The sequence below is a fragment of the Olea europaea genome, unplaced genomic scaffold, assembly GCF_002742605.1.
Source record: "Olea europaea var. sylvestris unplaced genomic scaffold, O_europaea_v1 scaffold2835, whole genome shotgun sequence".
Taxonomy (NCBI): domain Eukaryota; kingdom Viridiplantae; phylum Streptophyta; class Magnoliopsida; order Lamiales; family Oleaceae; genus Olea; species Olea europaea.
Genome location: NW_019246859.1, coordinates 51,106 through 72,810, shown reverse-complemented (window position 1 = coordinate 72,810; position 21,705 = coordinate 51,106). Strand labels below are relative to the sequence as shown.

General features: G+C 37.5%; 2 protein-coding genes across 2 annotated transcripts; both read left to right on the top strand.

The window, feature by feature from the left end:
- Nucleotides 1-247: 247 nt before the first annotated feature.
- LOC111384074 (major allergen Pru ar 1-like) lies at nt 248-19,774 on the top strand (the record flags this gene model as incomplete). Its single annotated transcript, XM_023008296.1, has 5 exons — nt 248-366; nt 1,976-2,122; nt 6,158-6,163; nt 15,417-15,422; nt 19,327-19,774. Coding segments are annotated over 5 exons (582 nt in total), but the record flags the coding sequence as incomplete, so codon positions are not given.
- A 380-nt stretch (nt 19,775-20,154) lies between these two features.
- LOC111384071 (major allergen Pru ar 1-like) lies at nt 20,155-21,146 on the top strand. The gene is made up of 2 exons (XM_023008293.1): nt 20,155-20,515; nt 20,628-21,146. The coding sequence occupies exons 1-2, from the start codon at nt 20,332-20,334 to the stop codon at nt 20,924-20,926; spliced, it is 483 nt and encodes a 160-aa protein (XP_022864061.1). The 5' UTR covers nt 20,155-20,331; the 3' UTR covers nt 20,927-21,146.
- The last annotated feature ends 559 nt before the right edge of the window (nt 21,147-21,705 follow it).

Here is a 21,705-nt window from a genome sequence, read left to right as displayed (position 1 = left end):
AAACATATAATTAGTGCTATGTTTGAGCCACATTTTTTCAAAAAAATATATTTTTAAACAGTGATTTGACATCATTTCAACCACACATTTTTTAATAAAATAATATTGCATGCAAATTCAAAACTTTTCGTTATTTTTTAACTACACATTTTCTATCAATACACTATTCAAAAAGCATTCTTAAGAATATAATGTTGCTCAAACAAGGACTTAAATTTAATTGTTGATTTTAATTTTAACTTTTTAGTTGAACCAAAGAGATTTAGTTTCTTGGGCATTAATAATCTTGAGAAAACCATCACAAATAATTTTGTTTCTTGGTCCCACTACATCTTTGTCTGCATCGATTGATGAAGAGCATGTTTGGTATGGATTAAAATCTGATTTTAATTTAAGTTAAAGTTAAACAATCAATATTAACCACATATTTTATGTTCTCACAACTTTTCAACCACGCATTTCAAAAATTTCCATCGCAATCTACTAAAAAATTTAATTTTAATTCCTATCAAACACCCTCGAAATTTGGTGGGACCCATACCATTAGACTAAATTACCATCCAGCTAATCTGCTAATGTCCTCTACTAGCACTTTCACTCACGACAAATTTTTGCCTACAAATTAATGCGTAGCAAAGCAATGATACAAAATACAACTCAGTTGTCAGATAACAACCTTGTATTGTCTCAATTGATTTAATGCTTAAAATTTGTTGCTTAACATTATCAGACACTGCATTCGTGACAATGCAAGTGTAGCTCATGAGTCCATCGTACAAGTGTTAAACACGCGCTTGTTCCACTTAATGATATAATTCGCGACTAATTTAAAGTACATTATATAGTGCTTGTTCTACTTAAACGGCATAATTTGTGAGTGGCAAAATAAAAAAATACATTGCTGGTTCCACCCATATCAAAATCGAAATAATTTTCAAGAAGTGAAAGGCTACACGTCAAGTTTAATGCAACGAGAAAGCTATATTTATACCAAGTTTTCTTGAATTTTCTGGTTCATGATTACAGTTAATAGATTTTAGATTCTTTTTTTAAATTAATCCTCCTATCAAAAAGGTTTTTTAGTCTATACAACAAGAAATTGCAATCAAATATGTGGTTTCATGTTTATGAAAATATTCTGCTGCTTAAAAATTGAAAAAGGTGAAATAAATAAAGATACAAACTTTTGTAAAGTAGATTTGTGATCAAATGGTATCAACCCAAAATCACCAAGTAGTATTTAATTGAAATAAAGTAATTAGTCATTTAAAATAGACAATGTTTGAGCAATTGTAACTAAACCAAAATTAGGAGTGAATTTTACTGTAAAATCATCAAAACGGGAAATTAATTACCACCAGAATGAAGTAAATTTGCATGCATGAAGAAGAGAATATAATTAAATAAAATTATCGAGACAATAATAAATAAAGGGAATGTGTAAAGATTTGATTTAAAAATGACACTTTATGTGCAAAATGACTATTTTTTGCATCCTAATTAAATTGTAACATAATTGGCATAAAAAAGAGAGACTTAAATTGTCAAGAAATTACAGATTAGTCCACTGCATTCTTCTTCTTCTTGATGAATCAAAAAGTGTAATCCTGGAAATCAGAAATTTTCTGAATTTCACCACATGGTATGAAGATCAAGGACTCAGCTTGCTAAGCTTGAAGATCTGTGAATCTGACACTTTATTTTGTGATGATAAAAGTAAGTTTTCTTTTTCATTCTTATGAGAAAAATATAAGTACAAAAAACATTGTGATTGAGAAAGATATGGAATTTTTCAAGGGTGGTGTTGGGGATCCTAGGAGTTCAAACAAACCAAAACAACAATCAACAAACAAGATTCAAGGCAAAAACAAGAAAAATAAACCGGAAGAATACTCCCCTTCTTTGGCCGAAAATCTGTCCAGCTTTGCTGCTTCTTTTCAGCAGCTCCTTCTTCGATTTATGGGTGTTTTTCCAGGCTCAGGAACAGCCCCATGTTATGCCAATTGCCTTCCAAAGAGAGAGGGGAAAAAACCAATGAAGAACCACCACCCTTCTATGAAAAACGAGAGCTCCTACTGCTGGGAATTCTAAACGAGAGCTGCCCCCTTTTTAATTCAAAATGGTAGAGAGTACATCTGAAGGGGAAGGTAGGAAGAGCGCTCCCTAGATGTAGTGGTAGAGCGCTCCCTGGGTGTAGTGGTAGAACGCCCTATGAGGGTCGATGGCCTTGCATCGGTGTACTGTGATCTGCCTTGCTCGTCCTTGGGGGTGTCTCCTTCTACCAACCTATATCACTTTGGATATACGCGCAGTGCACACCAGTCAATTTGTTTGTAACATGTGTATCGTATAAATATGATACACTATTGTCATATATTTTTTTCTTTTATCAATGCAGACAAAAGGAAGTATGCATTAATGATTCTCCCTTGTGGATGAAGTTACGAACTTTCAAATTTCTTTGTAACAAAGAATGCACATTACAAAATTCAATTACTCCTCTTTTTTACTTTATAATCATTTGTTTTTCTTTGTTTCTTGTTGTGTGTATATGCACTATATGGTCACATGGACCCACTGATATGGACTATTTTGATGTGGGTATGAATGCAGTAAATTTTAATGGCGTTCAAATTGTTACTAAGGTGTGAAAATAAGCCCATTTTCTTTGTATTGAAATCTTCATTCCACAAGACAGATTATAACTTTTTGACTTTTTAAAGTACAATGTGATGGTATGCATCAGTATGGCATATTAATCTTGAATTAGACACACAGAAGTCACATTTTTAATTGAACAATCAAACTTTCCAGGCTGGGTTATGAATTATGGTTACTACATTATCAAATAATAAAGGATACTTTTGTAGGATGTCCATTACCTTTTAAATCAAATAGATGATTCTCCATTATAATTTTCAATTATTAAGAAAAAGGAGGTTTAGGGATGTCTATAGGTGTCGGCCCCTTTTCTTTCACAATTCTCTCCACATTTGAATAATTTGAGATAATCATGGCCGAACTTTCTTAACTTTCAATTTATATGGTTTTTCAGGTTTTCAACTGAATTTTATGTCCCAACTAATTATTTTAATATGTGCATTTGGATCTCCATGTGATAGAACCCGTCAATATGATTGTTCAAATCACTTGAAACTTTTATGTGCCTTAAAACTGGAGGCTAATATTGTCAAATCATTTAAAGTTCAAGTTTAAATAACGTGAAAAGCACGTACAATTTTTTAATGTCACGGTCTAGCTTTATGTCACATGGTCAAGGACCCAAATCCTAATTTTTCCAACTAATTTGTGCTAATCACGATACTTAAATGCATATTTTGTGTAACGAAAAAGAAAAAATCAACTAAGGTCGAAAAACTAGTTAATAGAGTCCACTGACTTGCAACTCTATGAACATTTATGTCTTACAACTGAATGGTCAACTTGCTTATCAAAAAGCCCAGTGGAATCAAGTAGAAAGCGAAGGGAAATTCATCCCAACTTACGCTAAATATATATATATCAATTCCATGGTCTTGGACAAAATGGAATAAGATGTTGACTTGTTAGATTCTAAATTTAAATCACTCAATTTGAACACTAAAAATATATAACATGACATTATGGAATAACTAAAAGAGCCCACCAAATAGATTATTGTTGCTTAAGGAAAAGAGAAAATAGGAGGGTGGTACCATTACCAAACAATGGGTCACTAAACATGGCTTTTTGTTTGGTTGGTGAGGTGCACTTAACAATTGATTAGAGAATTTTCTAGTACACTTTATTTTCTTGTAAGTAAAGTCTTGTCAGTGTATTCTAGACCTTTTTTTTTTTTTTGGAAATCAGCTTTCTTGAGTCAAGAAGTTTGCTAACCGTATTTACTGTAAAAAAATGAATCAGTCTCTATGTTCATTATTGTTGTTCGAGATTTAAACAGCATAATCAATCACAATTCTCATGTACAAGGAAAAAATGATTGCATCTTATTTAATTTGAGTTAGAGAACACATTCAAGTTCAACAAAATCAATCATGAAAGTTTAACAAATCTTTCCCCTAAAACCATATATTTTCATTGATGCTTTGCATATAACGCGAATTTCTTCCTTCATCTTCCTCCGTATCAATCACAATTCTCATGTACAAGTGTTGACACATAAAAATTCAGCCCAAATCGAACAGCCCAAGGAATGAAACCCAATTGGAGGATCCCCAAATCAGATAGCCCAAAGAACGAAGCCCAATCAAACAATTCAAGATGAAGGCCCAAATAGGGAGGCCCAAGAACGGGGCAACACCATCGCCTAAGTTTGCAAGTCGCCCAGAATCTGAGCGAAGGGAGTGCCATGCAGTCGCCCAGAGCTGTTACTCTATTCTCGCCCAAACCTTCGAGTCGCCCAAGGTCTTAGCAAACATAAAGTGTTGTGGTTATCAAGAAGTGCAGTTATCAAAGCAGTTATTAAAGCAACCCTATCGTGTTCCATGATTCAAGGAACTTAATTGAAGACGGTTGAACGACAAAGAGTAATGGCAGCAGTTAGAAAAGGTAGTTCCATAACAAGTTGGCCATTACGAGGAAAATGGGCAGTTATAGAACGATCCAACAGTTTTTAGGCGGTTGATCACAAAGAGATCATCTAGGGAGTATAAAAGGAAGGAAGGACATAGAGCAAAAGGACCAAAATCAAAAACTCTCGAACAGAGAACATGTAATTTTAAATTTCTTAGCTTAGATTTAAACACTTCTTTCAGTAACTCGTGTGCTTGCGCCCCTTGAAGGCATTCTGTTTTTAATTTCCGATTGTAAAGTCATCGCCAATAAAGAACATCCCTTTTTGGGACTTTGTCTCAAGAGGTTTGTCCCTTACACAATCGTCTGATCCCTTTTAATTGTTAGCGACGAACACGCGCGAAACAATTTGGCACGCCCGATGGGACAGTGGTATTTGGTGTTGAAAATACAAAAGGTGAAACAATATACCTCAGAGATCCGATAAGGAAGCAGCAAGTCAGGGAGGAGTCCAGTCTGTGATCGAGCGATATGAGGAGCAGCATGCCTCTCCACGAACAGATGGACAGAATCAGAGCAGTAACAGTCGTTACAAACCAATGACAGAGTTGAGTCCTCGAACCATGCATGCATTACTTGGAGAATTCACACAAGACGTCGTTGAACAGGTAAATCTTCGAAGTATTCATAATATGGAAAGATTTACCCAAAATGGGAATGCACATTATGACAACATGGCCAAACAACTAAACACTTTGAACGAAATAATGAATAAGTTAGTAGGCCAAATATGTCAACCGGTTATGCCTCTTGCAAACCACTTTCAAATTAGGACAATTGTCGGACATAATCCCTCAGTCCTAAATCCGAATCAAGGGGTAGAACCACTTTCTGGTCCCTCTACCTCAAACCAAGGGGTGGTGCAGTGCCAAATCAGAACAATGGTAGTGGTACGCCTAACTTGGGGGGTAATCCAAATGTAAGAGATAATGTCCTAAACAATGGACAGAATACCCCACGTGTTAATGAAGGAGTAGATGTTCCGGCTAATGGTAATGACCCTAATCATGATAACTTTGTTGCCAATCAAGGACCAAACATCAGGCCTCATGCAAATCAACCGGTTAACCAACCTGTAGGAATTCCATATGACCCCAACGTCATGTTGAGGAATCAGATTACGGAAATCGTATAGGATCAGATGGCTTTTGGGGTGTGTCCTGTCATTAGGCCGACTTACACAAAGCCATATCCTGATTGGGTAGACCAAGCATATCCATGGCCTAGAGGGTATAAAGTACCAGAATTCTCACTGTTTACCGATTTAGGAGAGGTGTCTACTCTAGAACATATAGGGCGATTCACATTGCAAAGTGGTGATGTAACTGATTACCATAAAATGAGGCTTTTCGCTAGTTCATTAACAGGAGTAGCTTTTTCCTGGTTCATCAACTTGCCAGCGAACTCTGTTCAAACATGGCAACAATTGGAACAGTTATTCCACGCTCAGTTTTATAAAATTGAGTCCGAAGTCACTTTAGCTGATTTGACGAGTCTACGTCAAATGCCAAACGAATGGGCAGAAAGTTTTCTCCAAAGGTTCAAGACAGCAAGAAACAAGTGTTTTGTACCTCTGCCCGAAAAAGAATTTGTCAAAATCACTCAAGGTTGTTTGAGCTTTGATTTAAAAAAGAAATTTCAGGACAAGGAATTTCCTGACCTTTTCCAGTTGAGTGCGAATGTGATTAGGTATGAACGACTGATGAGAGAGGAAAAGCAGATGAAAAATTCTAGTAAAGGGACTTATTACAAAGACCCAAATTTTGACGTTCATACCATCAGCGACGAGTCATACGATCAGGCCGAAATGTGTTTGGCCGAATTGCTCAAAAGAGATACGTATACTTGTCCTGTAATGGCCAAGCCTAGACCATTGGGCGAAGATGAGCTCATGAAAGGTGGAAATATAAAGGCTAGAACGTTCTCGTTCGATGTAACCAAAGCTGACCTTATATTTGATAAATTATATAGGGATAAACAGATAAAGCTGAGCGATAAGCATAAATTGCCAAACCCTGAACAAATTAAGGGTAAAAAATATTGTAAGTGGCATAATGCATGGTCACATTTGACTAACAATTGCTTGGTTTTTTGCCATGTGTTGCAGGATGCCATTGAATCAGGACGAATTACGTTCGACGATAAGAAGAAGATGGTAGTGGATGAAAATCCTTTTCCACAGCTACTTGGAGTGAACATGGAGACGTCTGGTTTCAAAAACAAGTTGCCAAAATTCAAGTTGGTCGTAAATGATGGAGAAGAGGATCCTAGACCACATCCCAGTGTTTTTGAACGAATCAAGGGGAAAAAATCAAAAAAGGACGAAGATGTCCTGTGTGCAAGATGTAAAAGAGAAGTGAATGGAAATACGGAGAAACCAGGGATATGGCAGCATCCCCATCGCCCTACTTTCTTCCCAAACACTCAGCCTGGTAGAGGGCGAGGTACATCATTCTATAGAGGAACGCCTTTTGAGAGGCAGTTCAAGCTAGCAGATAATGGGAGAACATTCAGGCCTCAACCTTGCCGGTCAAATGTATGGCATTCGTTCCAGTATAATGCAAGAAGAGCAGTACCCTTCGATGAGATGACTAGAACCCAACAAAGACGTTTCCAACAAAACTATTGACGAATGATGAGGCAGCAACAGGGAGTGCCACATCCTAAAGCGCCTAAACTACTCAAGATAGCCAATCAAAATGTTCTCAAGAATAGTGAAGAAACCGGTACAGATGAATCAATGAAAGAGCTGCCAGAAACTTCTTCTGGGAGATCAAAGTTTGAGCGGGACAGAAGGGATGGAGAAGATCCAGATCAGCTCCTTACTATCCAGTTCGGTACGTTACCTCCTATCGTGGCCAATAATTATTTACTGGCCAATGAATTCAAGAATAAAGAAAAAGAAGAAGAAAGGGAGGACAACGAAGGAGAAGCTTGCGTGCTGGAATGTGAAGAAGGCCAGACTTCTAGAGAGGCCTACAACGATTAAGAAGATGACGGGATGACAGACATTGAAGAAGAAATCGACCTAGAAGTAGAAGGAAGAAGGAGAGGAGTATCGCGCAATACTCTGTTGAAACAAATACATCAAGAGGGAGTTCGCGAAGTAGACTTGTTGGGAGAACCATCTGGGCGTCCTTCTAATTTCTACGTACTGTACGGGACACCCAAAAGGAAGAAGAGAGTGCCTTACTCTGAAAAATATGGATCACCCCCAAGGATAATGCCCCCTCCCACAGGTTGGGTAACTGATGAGGAAGAATTAGAAAAAAGTAAGAAGGAAATTCAGGAGACAGAGGATCAGCGTAATATGCTGCACGTCGACTTATCACAGAGGGATAATTCGACAGAAAACAAGCAGGAAGTAGAAATAGAGGCTGTCGAAAAAGTTATTTTTAAACGGCCAGCCATGAAATTGACTAAACACTTGAGGCCATTGTACGTTAAAGCTCTAGTTAACGGCATCTCTGTGGCAAAAGTGCTTGTCGACAATGGAGCAGCTATAAACACCATTCCATCTATGATGATGAGGAAGTTTGCAAAGACAGAGGGTGACATGATTCCAAAAGAGGTTATCCTTATGACTTTCAACGGAGGAGCAACTTCGACTAAGGGAGTTATGCTATTGGACATAACTATAGGGACGACTACTAGGACCACAGTCTTCTTTGTAATAGATGGTTCTACTAGTTACAATGTGTTACTAGGAAGAGATTGGATACATGGAAGTCGCTGTATATCCTCATCGCTCCATCAATGCCTGATCTTTTGGAATAACAAAGGCGAAGCAAAGGTGGTACAGGCCGATCATTGGCCTTTTGTCGCAGAAGCAAACTCGGTGGAAAAGTTCATGTACGAAGGAAACTATGGACCTGTCAGGGTAGTACAAGATGGGGAAGAAACTCAAGTTGTCGCGCAAAGCGAAGAGCCTTTTTCAGTGGAGTACTCACTGAAATGTTCAGACAGATGATGCCAAATATAGTGGTCCTAGAAGAGCCAGTAATTGGTAAAAGAATAATCAAGGAGTCTTGAATGAGTTCTAAGCAATAAGAGCAAACGGTCGATATTCAGGCCTTCAAAGCCAAATTAATGGCTTTCAATAAAGAATGCAATGACAAGGAGAAAGAAGAGACAGCCCTGAAAGCGCTGAAGGACAAATTAGCAGTATTCGAGTTAGAACAAAGCATTGGCCGAGAAGTCAACAAGGTAGACTGTTTAGAAGAAGAAGTACTTACAAAGGAACTGGACGACGAAGTGATGCGGATCATCAAACCTGGATACGCTCAAGCACAAGACCCTCTAATCAAAGTAAATATTGGCAATGAAGGAGAAGATCGTCCAACATTCATCAGCCAGATGCTCGATCAAGAGGTTAGTGGTAAATTAATCGCTTTGCTAAAGGAGTATAAAGATTGTTTTGCTTGGAAATATGAACAAATGCTTGGGAATATGAAGAAAGAGATAGAGCGATTATTGAAAGCAGGTTTTATTAGAACAGCCAGTTATGTCGAATGGTTGTCCAATATCGTGCCAGTACTAAAAAAGAATGGTAAACTAAGGCTGTGTATATACTTTAGGAATTTAAACATAGCTACACCCAAAGATGAGTATCCAATGCCCACGGTGGATTCTTCAGTCGACTCGACTGCCGGACATGTCATGTATTCTCTCATGGATGGGTATTCAGGATACAATCAAATTTATATAGCTGAAAAAGATATACACAAAACTGCCTTTAGATGCCCTGGGTCTCTATGATGTTTTGAATAGGTGGTTATGCCTTTCGGCCTAAAAAATGCAGGGGCAACTTATCAAAGGGCAATGAATTAAATCTTTCATGATATGATAGGCAAGTTTGTTGAAGTGTATGTAGATGACATAGTAGTCAAGTCCATTAAAGAAGAGGACCATTTCGAATAGTTAAGATGTTCGTTTGAGCGAATGAAGCAATATAAGCTAAAGCTGAATCCCTTGAAATGTGTATTTGGTGTTAATGCAGGGAACTTTCTTGGTTTCTTGGTACACAAAAGAGGGATTGAACTTGATAAAAATAAAGCGAATGCCATTTTAGAGGCCAAACCACCTAGCAACAAAAAAGAATTGGAAAGGTTTCTAGGCTAAGTAAACTTTTTAAGACGCTTTATTTCTAACTGTGCAGGGCGAACTAAAGTCTTTTCGCCACTCTTAAAGCTGAAAAATCAGGACGAATTCGTCTGAAAAGAAGAACATCAAAAGGCTTTTGAAAGCCTGAAGACATATTTATCAAGTCCACCAGTGATGGTGTCACCAATCCAAGGACGGCCAATGAAAGTATACGTATCGGCTGAAAAAGAATCAATAACTGGAATGGTCGCACAGGAAGACCAATTTGGTGAAGAAAGGGCAATTTACTACTTAAGTAGATGGTTAACAAAATGTGAATGTAATTACTCTGCTATCGAAAAATTATGTCTTGCATTGTATTTCACATGTACAAAATTGAGGGCTTATTTACAGCCCGTAACCGTTTATTTAATTTCTAAAGTAAATTTAGTTAAGTATATGTTCTCGCGCCCTATTTTACACCAAAGAGTAGGCCTTTGGACATTAGCTTTATCACAATTCGAGATACAATATATATCTCAAAAGGCAGTCAAAAATCAGGCTTTAGCTAACTTTCTAGACGATCATCCGTGCCTTGACATGCCTGAAGAAATTGAATTAGAAATCAATTCGTTCGAGCTAAAACCTTGGGTGTTGTATTTCGACGGATCAAAAACCTCTAAAGGTGTAGGAGTAGGAGTAGCATTGATTAATCCTTTAAGGATTTGTTACAAATTCACATTCACTTTAGACAGAATGTGCACCAACAGTCAGGCCGAATATGAAGCCTTAATCGTAGGCCTAGAACTAATGATAGAAATGGGAGTAAAAAATGTGATCGTTAGGGGCGATTCTCAATTGGTAATTCACCAATTGATTGGTGATTTTAAATGCCAAAGTTATTCCATTATAAGTCAATATGAGATCGCCCAAGAATTGTTAGAAGAATTCGACCAAGTAGAACTTCATTGCGTTAATAGGATATATAACGATGTGGCAAATGAGTTAGCCCAAATGACCTCAGGGCACTCAAAGGTTTTGAATTGGAAGTCTACTTGTGAGTATGGAACCATATTGCCCATGACTCAAAGAAGGGCGAGAAAGATTGAACTTCACTACATACAAGATGGAGATGCAATGGATTGGAGAACAGAGATTAAAAGGTTCCTTAAAGAACCTAATGGAGGGATTAGTAGAAAAATGAAGCTGTGTTTGCTGAACTATACAATAATAGATGAAGAGTTGTTTAAGAAACGCTCTGATGGTATATTGTTAAAGTGTGTAAGTTTGCAAGAAGTCAGGACGATCATGGCTGAGATGCACGAAAGGATATGTGGAGCTCATCAAGCTGGCCAAAAGATGAGATGGTTAAGTATTAGGAGCGGATATTTTTGGCCAAAGATGGGAGAATTATGCGTTCAGTATGCAAAGAGTTGTTTAGCATGCCAAAAGCATGGTCCAATACAAAGGGCGCCAACACGAGAGATGGCACCTATTATTAAACCTTGGTCATTCAAGGGTTGGGCGATAGACCTGATAGGGAAGATTTATCCACCATCGTCCAAGCAACATACTTTTGTTATAGTTGCAACCGACTATTTCACCAAGTGGGTAGAGGCGATACCTCTGAAAGAGATCACCCAAAAGAATGTTATAGAGTTTATCCGTGATCACATCATTTATAGGTTTGGAATTCCACAAACGTTGATGGTAAATCACGGAACATCTTTGAATGGGGATCAAGTGAACAAGATTTTGAGCGAGTTTGAGGTTAAATTAGTAAACTCCACACCATATTACACTCAATCCAACGGACAAGCAGAATCTTCTAATAAGATTCTAAAAAATATCATCAGAAAGATGATAGATGAAAATGCCAGAAATTGGCACGAATGTTTGAATAAGGCCTTATGGGCTTATAGAACATCACCTCGGTCAAGTATCAAAATTACTCCTTTCCAACTTACTTATGGACAGGAGGCCGTTTTGCCTATGGAAATCAACGTGGAATCGATTAGAGTGTGCTTGCAACATAAGTTAAATGATGATGAGTATACCGAATCACTAGTTCAAAATTTATTGGGGTTGGACGAATTAAAGTTGGACGTCCTAGATAGATTGCAAGTTCAAAAATAAAGAATAGCTAAGTTTTATAATAAAAAAGTCATAGCCTAGTCGTTCAGCCTGGGTGACCTAGTTTGGAAGACGATACTCCCTTTGGATAGCAAGGATCCAAAGTATGGAAAGTGGTCGCCTAATTGGGAAGGACCATACAAAATAAACAGTGTGTTGCCCAATGGAGCATATCATTTGGAAGATTTAGATGGAACCAAGCACGTGAGATTCATTAACGGCAAATATTTGAAAAAATATGTTCCTTCTTTATAGGAATGTGAACAAATAAAAACGTGATCAAAACATGTTGAACGATTAAAGATAACAAGGTCAGAGCGAAATACGTTCGAATAACGTCCTTTATTATCAAAACCTACAAGCTACAATTAAAAGTAAGCTAATCTCCCGGTCGACCGCCGAGTAAGAGGATGGACTGGCCTCGCACCGCCTTCCCAAATGCATCGCTGCAATGGTGGGCAAAGAGGCTGAGAAGCACTCTCAGCAAGCAAGGTGGCCCGCAAGCATTCCAAAAATTACCTTCTATCATTGAACTCCTTGTAAAGGACAAAGAGACGATAGGAAGAACTTTGATGGGAAAAACTTTGCTGCTGGCCAAATAAGATTTCCTATACCTCCCATACCAAAGGTGACATCAAGGCAAATAGTAAAATGGGCGGACCAAACAATCCATTTTTATAGAAGACGAAGGTTTTGGATTGGTTGTCAGAATGCCAAACAATGGCAATAAATTAGTTTCGAAGAAGAAAATGAAAATGAAGATGGAAGATGGAAAGTGCGAAGCATACGTACATTTATTGGGGGGTGGAGATGAAGAGACAGAATATGAGCAGTCACATTCTACCTAGTAAATGGAATTAAGTAGCCCAAAGTCTTGGGAAAAGAGGTGGAAATATCAAGAGAAAATGTGCAAGATTTTTAGCACAAAGCAGTTAAATGTTTGAAGAATTGGTGATTAAAAGACAAACGTCAAATAAATGCACAAGAAGTTAACATATATGTTCATTAATGATGAACAAGGTTACAAAGGGAAAGTCAAATGCGAAATTACAAAAAGAAAAGTTAAGGCGTCATATGTCTTAATTACAGTCCACCCCACACTGAACGAATTTGTTCTCTAAACTTTTCCCAATCCTCGTTCTGCCGAGAGGAAGTAATGTTCAATTCGGCCACGACATCATCATCAACTTCCAACTTCTTGTACTGCTCGACCAAAGACTTAGTTCGCTCAATTCCCTGGGAGGCGTTACGCTTTTTAGCAGTCATTTTCGCCTTGCAGTCGTCCATTTTGGCTTGAAGTTCCTTCATCTGAGCAGCCAAACTAACCATCAAAGAGTCTTCAATCATTACTTCGGAAGAGATTTCTTTCAACTCGTCCTCAGCCTTGTTGATCTCCAGATGCAAAGATTCTTTTTCAGATACGGCACGAAAATATTGAGTACTTTTGGCCTTCAGTTCAGCATTCTTGTCCAGCAAGAAAAGGACCTCGGAATGGATAACTTTCAACGTCGCTTTAAAATCGGCAGAAAGATTGAGCGACGAAAGTGTCAGTGCTTGCTCCAACTTCGCATTCAAATGCTCAAGCTTATCCTTGTGTCTGGCAGCACTAGCCTTACCAATGTCCATATCCATGAAGGACACGTACTCAAATATCGACTGCTTGAGGAACTTCAAATCTTCCTCTGAAGAAGTAGCAGGACGACCAAATGGAGAAGGAGAGATGTCTTGACTTGCCCCCAGAAAGCGAACAAGTTTTGGATGGAACGCACAATCTTGTCAGCATCCTGCAAACAAAATTGCCAATATTGAAGATTCTCACTACAACGAACAAGATGGAAATAGAAGTGAAGCAAAGATTACCTCATCAATAATCGTGGAAGATAGCATATCCTCGGCCAAGTCTGCCACCTGTGACTTCACCATTCGTGAGGACTTCGCCTTGTCTGAGCGAGAAGATGTTGCCACAACGGGTAGATTCATAGGAGCATCTGCAAAACTCAAAAGCAACAAATCAGAAACCAATAGCACAAGCAAAGGTAAAGTATCAAAAAACTGAATTACCTTCGCTTCGATGTTTGGGGGGTTGACGCCCTGGGAACAAGGTGACTCATCCATTGGTTGTGATGAGGATTCTGGGACTGAAGATGTCTCTTTAAGCATAGTCCCTTCATCAGCTGGTTTGGATGAAGCAGCCTCAGCGGAAGATGATGGAGCAGGAGCTGCCGATACCAAAGCCTTTAAAGGAGAGGCTAAACTTTTCTGAGAAGTCCAAATAAATCATCAGCACACAGAAAAGTTTCAAGTATGGAAAAGTATGCTTGTGAGTAAACCAATTCAATTACCTTCCTCCTGATGATAAGAGGGGTATCATCATCATCATCATCAACATCATCCTCCAGAATGGGAGATGCTGAGGCTGGTCGTTTGCGGCTTGGGGCACTTTTGGCTGCAGTAGGCTTGGCAGGGAGAGAAGAAGATGGACGAGCAGACTGTTTAGCGCGACGATGAGGACTCTGGATGGACAAAGGAGTGACTAAAACAGGAGGAGGGGAAGAAATGCTCGGCTGGTCCAGTGAATGAAAGGCACGATTGGCATTAGTCGCAAATAGTCTGCGCTTTACTGACGGCTAGAGCTGTTCAAAAGGGGGATGAATGGCATGGCTAGAATTAAAAGGGGCTAAAGAAAAATGGCTCGTCAAAAGAAGATTACGAGCATTTATAACCTCTGCCTCCGCCTTATTGATAATATGGAAGCGGTCAATCAAGTTCCTTGAATAGCAAGGAGGAACAGGCCAGGTTTGGCCGAAACCAAGTTGGCGAGCAAAATATTGGGGAGCGTATATTTCTACCCCTGCCTTGGCATTGGTCCCAGTCAAAATATCATGAATAACTCCCTCCCAATCAAAAACTGGATCCAAATGAGCAGAGAGGTGCTCGCGCTATCTATAGTAGAGGGAGGATGCACATAGTCTGGAGTTAAAAAGTGAGAAAAAGGAAAAAAATGAAGGGATTGAATCCAAAGAATAAAAGAATGAAAAAATGTCCCTTCTAGACATATTTACAGGAGCTAGGGGCTCAATGGCTAGCCCATAACAGCTAGCAGAAGGACGAGAAATTGATGGAGCACCAAGCAATGGAAAATAGGATCTCAACCACATTTGAGTGAACCAAAGAGGTCCACTGCCAGTGGGAGATGCACCATTCTTCAATTGAGTTTGAAGAGAAGCCATGCCTCTATAGAGGACAACCAAAAAGAAAGAACATAAATTCAGAGGCCTGTCACGCGCTAATTCGTGCGCTATGGGTAAATAGCTCAAGGAGGGCTTTATGCTTGGCACACACAAAATATATTTACAAAGCCAAACCAGAAGAAAGGTCACTCGCTCAGTATGGGAAGGCTTAGCGCTCGAATGGTTATGAAGGGTTTGCAGGCTTGAATAAGACTTGGTGTAGTTTCTACCAAACTTTGGGATGCCACCAGAAACCAAGATACTAGGAAAGATGGTATCGCTCAAAGGTGGCAGATTTACTAGGGCCCCAACATCCCTTAAAGTAATAGATATGGGGCCAAGAGGGAAAATAAATGTATTATACTCAGAAGATCAAAAACTCAAAGCGATCGAAAAAAGTGCTGAATCAAAAGTAGGGGGTTGAATAGAGATTTCTAACAAATCAGAAATCCTAGCATTATCAAAAAGTGCCTTAGTAGGACCATGGTCCACAAGGCGAGCATGCCACCAACGAAAAACTACATCAGATTTAGGTCAAGTGCGAATACCTCTTTCGCGAAATGGCCCCAGCGGCAGAGAGTTTAGAAATGGAGGGCCTTGAGTACAAGGAAACAGCTGGCTCACCGCCGCCTGTTCGACTGGCTTTGCATTGTTGAACAAAGGACCTAGGTAGAACTCATTGAGTTCGACATTGGCAGGCGTGAGAAAGTTTGAAGTTATGTATGGACGAATCAGAAGTTTCTGAAAGTCATCAAAACTAAAGGAGTCGCCTGATTGAGATTGTGAAGTAGCCATTAGGGATGAAACGGAGTTTTTTCAGAGTTACGTAGCAGGGAAACAAAAAGATGAATAGTAAATCGTGGGAGAGAAACGCGAAAAAGTGAGGCGTGATTTAATGGTGCAGTGAAATTGCGTGCTTGGGGGTTATAAGGGTTTGCAAAACGTCGCACTTTTTCAAGCTATGGAAGAAAACAATGATTGAAATTCTTGAGAATTTCGAATGCTGCTGGAAATACAAAGTGAATATGACAAAATTTAATAATTGGTATTAATTCTGCCATATTGGGGGGTAATTGTTGACACATAAAAATTCAGCCCAAATCGAACAGCCCAAGAAATGAAGCCCAATTGGAGGATCCCCAAATCAGATAGCCCAAAGAACGAAGTCCAATCAAACAATTCAAGATGAAGACCCAAATAGGGAGGCCCAAGAACGTGGCAACACCATCGCCTAAGTTTGCAAGTCGCCCAGAATCTGAGCGAATGGAGTGCCATACAGTCGCCCAGAGCTGTTACTCTATTCTTGCCCAAACCTTCGAGTCGCCCAAAGTCTTAGCAAACATAAAGTGTTGTGGTTATCAAGAAGTGTAGTTATCAAAGCAGTTATTAAAGCAGCCCTATCACGTTCCACGATTCAAGAAACTTAATTGAAGACGGTTGAACGACAAAGAGTAATGTCAGTAGTTAGAAAAGGTAGTTCCATAACAAGTTGGCCATTACGAGGAAAATGGGCAGTTATAGAACGATCCAACAGTTTTTAGGCGGTTGATCACAAAGAGATCATCCAGGGAGTATAAAAGGAAGGAAGGACATAGAGCAAAAGGACCAAAATAAAACACTCTCGAACAGAGAACATGTAATTTTAAATTTCTTAGCTTAGATTTAAACACTTCTTTCAGTAACTCGTGTGCTTGCGCCCCTTGGAGGCATTCTGTTTTTAATTTCCGATTGTAAAGTCATCGCCAATAAAGAACACCCCTTTTTGGGACTTTGTCTCAAGAGGTTTGTCCCTTACACAATCGTCTGATCCCTTTTAATTGTTAGTGACGAACACGCGCGAAACAACAAGGAAAAAAAGATTGCATCTTATTTAATTTGAGTTAGAGAACACATTCAAGTTCAACAAAGTCAATCATGAAAGTTTAACAAATCTTTCCCCTAAAACCATATTTTTTCATTGATGCTTTGCATATAACGCGAATTTCTTCCTTCATCTTCCTTCGTATCGTATCCACCTGCGGATTGTTATGCTGTGGAAGACGAAAAAACTGAATCTCTATCCTTTGATCACGAGAGGTCAATTTCAGCTGTAATACCAAGTAAATTAAGCTAACGGCATATATGACTCCTACGTATGGAAGATTGTCCAAGTGATATACATCAAAGCCAAACTCACTTTCAACTGGTCCAATTAATGGTATAGATATTAGAAGGTCATGACTTTTTATCATGCACATTTTGAATTGTCACACTCTTTTCGAAACAATATGACTATTTCATATTCACCATTTTATAATTGAAGAGTCACGACTACTCGTCATGCAAATTAGAGACTTTTTCAATTCATATCTATAATAATTTTAGTCCACTTTTTAGCTGGAACCAAACAGCTTAAATTACTTAATTTTTGTCGTCGGCGCCCTGATGGATCACTTTATTGATTGAACATTAATTTTGGGCTTTCATATTGCAAAAGTTGGGCCTTAGGTCCACTCAAAATTCATGGGCCTTATTTGGATTCACTTGAGGGAAATTTTTACATATGCATTAGTATAAAAAACACATTCATATCTTACCATATATTGAGAAATTAAATCAAATATACTATGTTGAATGATAAATATCTCTAAAAATACTAGTTTCTAATTAACATTCAGAAACCAAATTGTAACTGAAGATAATTTTGATTGACCCATTTACACGTTTTTCAATAAATGCATCCCATAAATAGACTTAAATTCAAAAAAAGAAGGAGATGAAAATCGTGTGTAATGTTTTGACTACCATCCAAATAATTGCACAGCAAGGGACAAAAAAACTGCTGGAATCACCGCCTGAAACACATTCGTTTACAGCAAGCCTAATCTCCTTCATAAAAAATTTGCACCTCTGTGAGGCAAACGGTCAGATAGATTGAATATTCATCTGTTATGTGATGTTAAATTTGTCGGAATCTTCATATAATAAACCCAATATATATCATTCCTAATGATTTTTGGAATGCACCAAAAAAAATCTGTCCCTGGTAGCCAATATTTACTAACGAACAGATCCTGAAAATCTTGGATTAAGGATTACATTATTTTGTTATAGTATAAATGTGTCTTGATCCTCAGAATGTATTCAAATTGTTTTCTTGATGTTGTTCTATTTAACCGTATGTAATCAATGGGAGAATCGAATCAAATGTGGATTTGTGTGATACGGTGTTTATCAAACATTGCGGTAAATCTGTAGGATGTGATACGAGAATGGGTTTTGTAGATTTCTTTCTTCTTGTTTCCACGGGGAATAGAGAAGAACTGAGATTGTAATCTGAAATGACGAGTAGAAGACACCAATTTGGGGATTTTGTGATGTTTTAGGCAATGGCATGTTTGTTGTAGATTAATTTACGGGAGTGGTTGTAGAAATTTTAGGTATTAAATGATTATCTTTTATAATTTGATTAAGTTTTCATTTTTTTTTTATTTCACTACATAAAACACAGTATTTATGATTAATAAAACAGGTGAAAGTATATTTTAAATTATTATTGGAAATGAGGTGAGTACCATAATTTTCTCTTCACTTGAAACGTGATCTCAATCTGACCTGAAATACTCGAGTTGTTACCACAAATTATTTCAAAAAATTGCCACATTTGCAAAAGTAGATAGTGTTTAAAAAGTCCATTTCCAATGCAACGAGGCTTGGACTTGTTTTAGCTAACTTTGCAAAGAAAAAAATAGACATTATCAAGTCGTTTAAATGTGGGAGCTCTATTCGATGGAGTGAGTCAACAAAATTCAAAACTTTATAGTTATAGTTCGAATCTGTTGACGATAAAATTTGAACTTGAATATAGATTAATTAGACATCAACGCCATGTAAACTAGAAGCCTTTCATTTTAATTGCCACTTGGATAGCAATTAAAGCATTTGAGATGAAGGTTCTTGAGATTTTTCATTTTGACACGAAAAAATTTAATTTCCTTTTGACTAAATTCTATCTCATTTGCTTCTTTCAACTACCTTCTAGACAAGCGAAGCAACTCTATTGTAGTTTATTTAAAAAAAAAAATATTTTATTTAAAAAAAAAAAAAAAAAAAACTAAATCCAGTCCGGTTCCCCTACATCTGCCTATGTAACATAAAAAAGAAAGTAAAAATTTTAACAATCTACCCATCCAACTCCACCCGCTTTCTCCTTTTACTTCTCGTGCTTGTTTGAGATAACTTAAAATGTTACTAAAAATTTGATTTCATAGTCAACAACTCGATAACTTATCAAGTTAATATCTTGTTTATTGTCCACTCTGACATTTACAGGCAGCGAATTCAAGTATGTGAAGCATAGGATCGATGCACTAGACAAGGAAAAAATGAGTTACTCGTACACATTGATTGAAGGTGATGCATTGACGAACATACTTGAGTCGATTTCTTATGAGATAAAGATCGAATCCACTCCCGAGGGAGGATCCAAGGGTAAAAATTCTAGCACATACCACACTAAACCAGGTGTCGAAATTAAAGAAGAGGATATTAAGGCTGGTAAAGAGAAGGCCGCTGGTGTGTTCAAGGCTGTGGAAGCTTACCTCTTGGCAAATCCTGATGCCTATGTTAATTAGTGGTGCCTTGTGACAATTATGGCAAATATCCTTTCAATCTGTGGGCTTTTAGCTTATCTTATTTGTTCCCCAAGCCAGAATTATACATTCTTGGCTGGATGATGAATGTTTCCGATTATAAAATGAATAATTTGTTTTCATCTATGCGTGAGTATGCATGTATAGGAGTATTAATATCTGAAATGGTACAATTCAAAGACACTCTAGTTCTTGTAACAAAAATCATTAATGCCGGGAAACATGCATAAAAACTTGATGATTCACAAAGAATATAGAGAACTTGAACTAGTTAAACGGTGTGGAGTACCAAAAATTTAATAGACTATTAAGTTGTGATCGTAATCCTATCGCAATAAAGGAATTTGCACCAACTCCGAAACGAAAATGCTAGCATATGAAAAGTTTGTGTCCGACCAATCTTATAACTATCAATACGAAATTGCAGTTAGAGATAATCTGCGTCTTTGGCTGAAATCAAAGGTAATACATGAATATAAGTGCCAAGTAAATACGGGAAAGCAACTCTATATATAAACAAAAAGCAAGTCATTACCTATCCCCCTCAAGACGTGTTGAAAAGTCAAAAATAAAAAAGATAAGGCTCCTATTGAATGCTAGACTTTTGTCAGCTCAGTATCTCTCAAAGATCCCCATTTGAAGCCCTTAGTTTCTTCATCGTTACTGTGTAAGTCCGAAGAAATATGGGTGTTGTTAAGGTTTCTCAATCTTTCAAAACAAAAGTCACCCCAGATAGGATGTTCAAAGCCTTGATTCTTGATTCACACAATCTCTGTCCCCAGCTCATGTTCTCATCAATCAAGAGTATCGAATATCTTCAAGGAAACGGAGACGCCGGAAGCTTAAAACAGTTAAACTTCACCGAAGGTTAGTCAAATCGTCTGATCTGTATATAGAAATTCAATATCTCTATCCAGTATCCGGCCTACCCTACCAAACTTTACGTTAATGGTTTGGATTTGTGTGTTTTTAATTGCAGCCAGTCCTTTTAGATATGTGAAGCATAGAATTGATGAGCTTGACAAGGAAAAGTGGACGTGTAAATTCACTATGATTGAAGGGGATGCACTTATGGACAAGCTGGAAAAAATCGCTTATGATGTGAAATTTGAACCATATGGATATGGAGGATGTGTGTGTAAGATTTCAAGTGAATACCATACAAAAGAGAATGTGAAGATCAAAGAGGATGATATTGAATTTGGAAAAGATCGTGCTATAGGCATGTATGAAGTTGTGGAAGCCTATCTTTTGGCACATCCTCGTGCATATACTTGAAGATCTCGTTGTTCGATATTTTTAGTCTTGTTTTTTTTTTTTTTTTTACTTCACCTTGATGTTCAAATTAATTTCTATGGTTGAATAAGTTAAATTTGTTGTCTTCGATTCAAATAATTGATTTGTTGGTTCTATATATGTTGTTATGAATCTTGTTGACAAGGTTTGATTCGTCTAATGATGGACAGATATAAAGATCATTAAATTTTTCCAGGATTTAGATTGCATTCAAATAATATTCTTTTTTATGTGGCCTATGTATTGAATGACAAGATTTAGATTGCATCCAAATAATATTCTTTTTTATGTGGTCCATTGTATTGAATGGGGGAAAAAAATTACTTGGACGGAAATGTGCAATGTAGTTGGTAGCTTAATATTGAAAATGTCAATCATGACGGAAAATGATTTTGAGGAGTTTTATAAAATTCCAAGAGAGAGAAATGACAATGAAACATCTCAAATGTGATGTGCCGTATTTACAAAATTTGACTAAATTTTGAAACTTTAGAAAATATTATAATCTATTTTTCTTAAACGACAATCCAACTTCACTGTTCTAATTCCGCATATATAGAAATTAAAGAAATCCCTGAAATTTGATATTCAAAAAGTTGAAGACTTAGTCCATGTTTGTTTAGTTTAAAAGTTGATAAAAATCAAATCAAATCAAAATCAACAATTAATTTGACTAAAACATTTCATGGGACTTACAATTTTTCGATCGCATATTTCATCTTTTTTTATCAAAATCAATTAAAAATCTGATTTTTAACAAA

Excerpts from the sequence above, each read along its gene's own strand:
- LOC111384071 (XM_023008293.1), top strand. The coding sequence starts at position 20,332 with ATGGGTGTTGTTAAGGTTTCTCAATCTTTCAAAACAAAAGTCACCCCA. Across the intron at positions 20,516-20,627 it reads ACAGTTAAACTTCACCGAAG|CCAGTCCTTTTAGATATGTG; the intron begins GTTAGTCAAATC and ends TTTTAATTGCAG.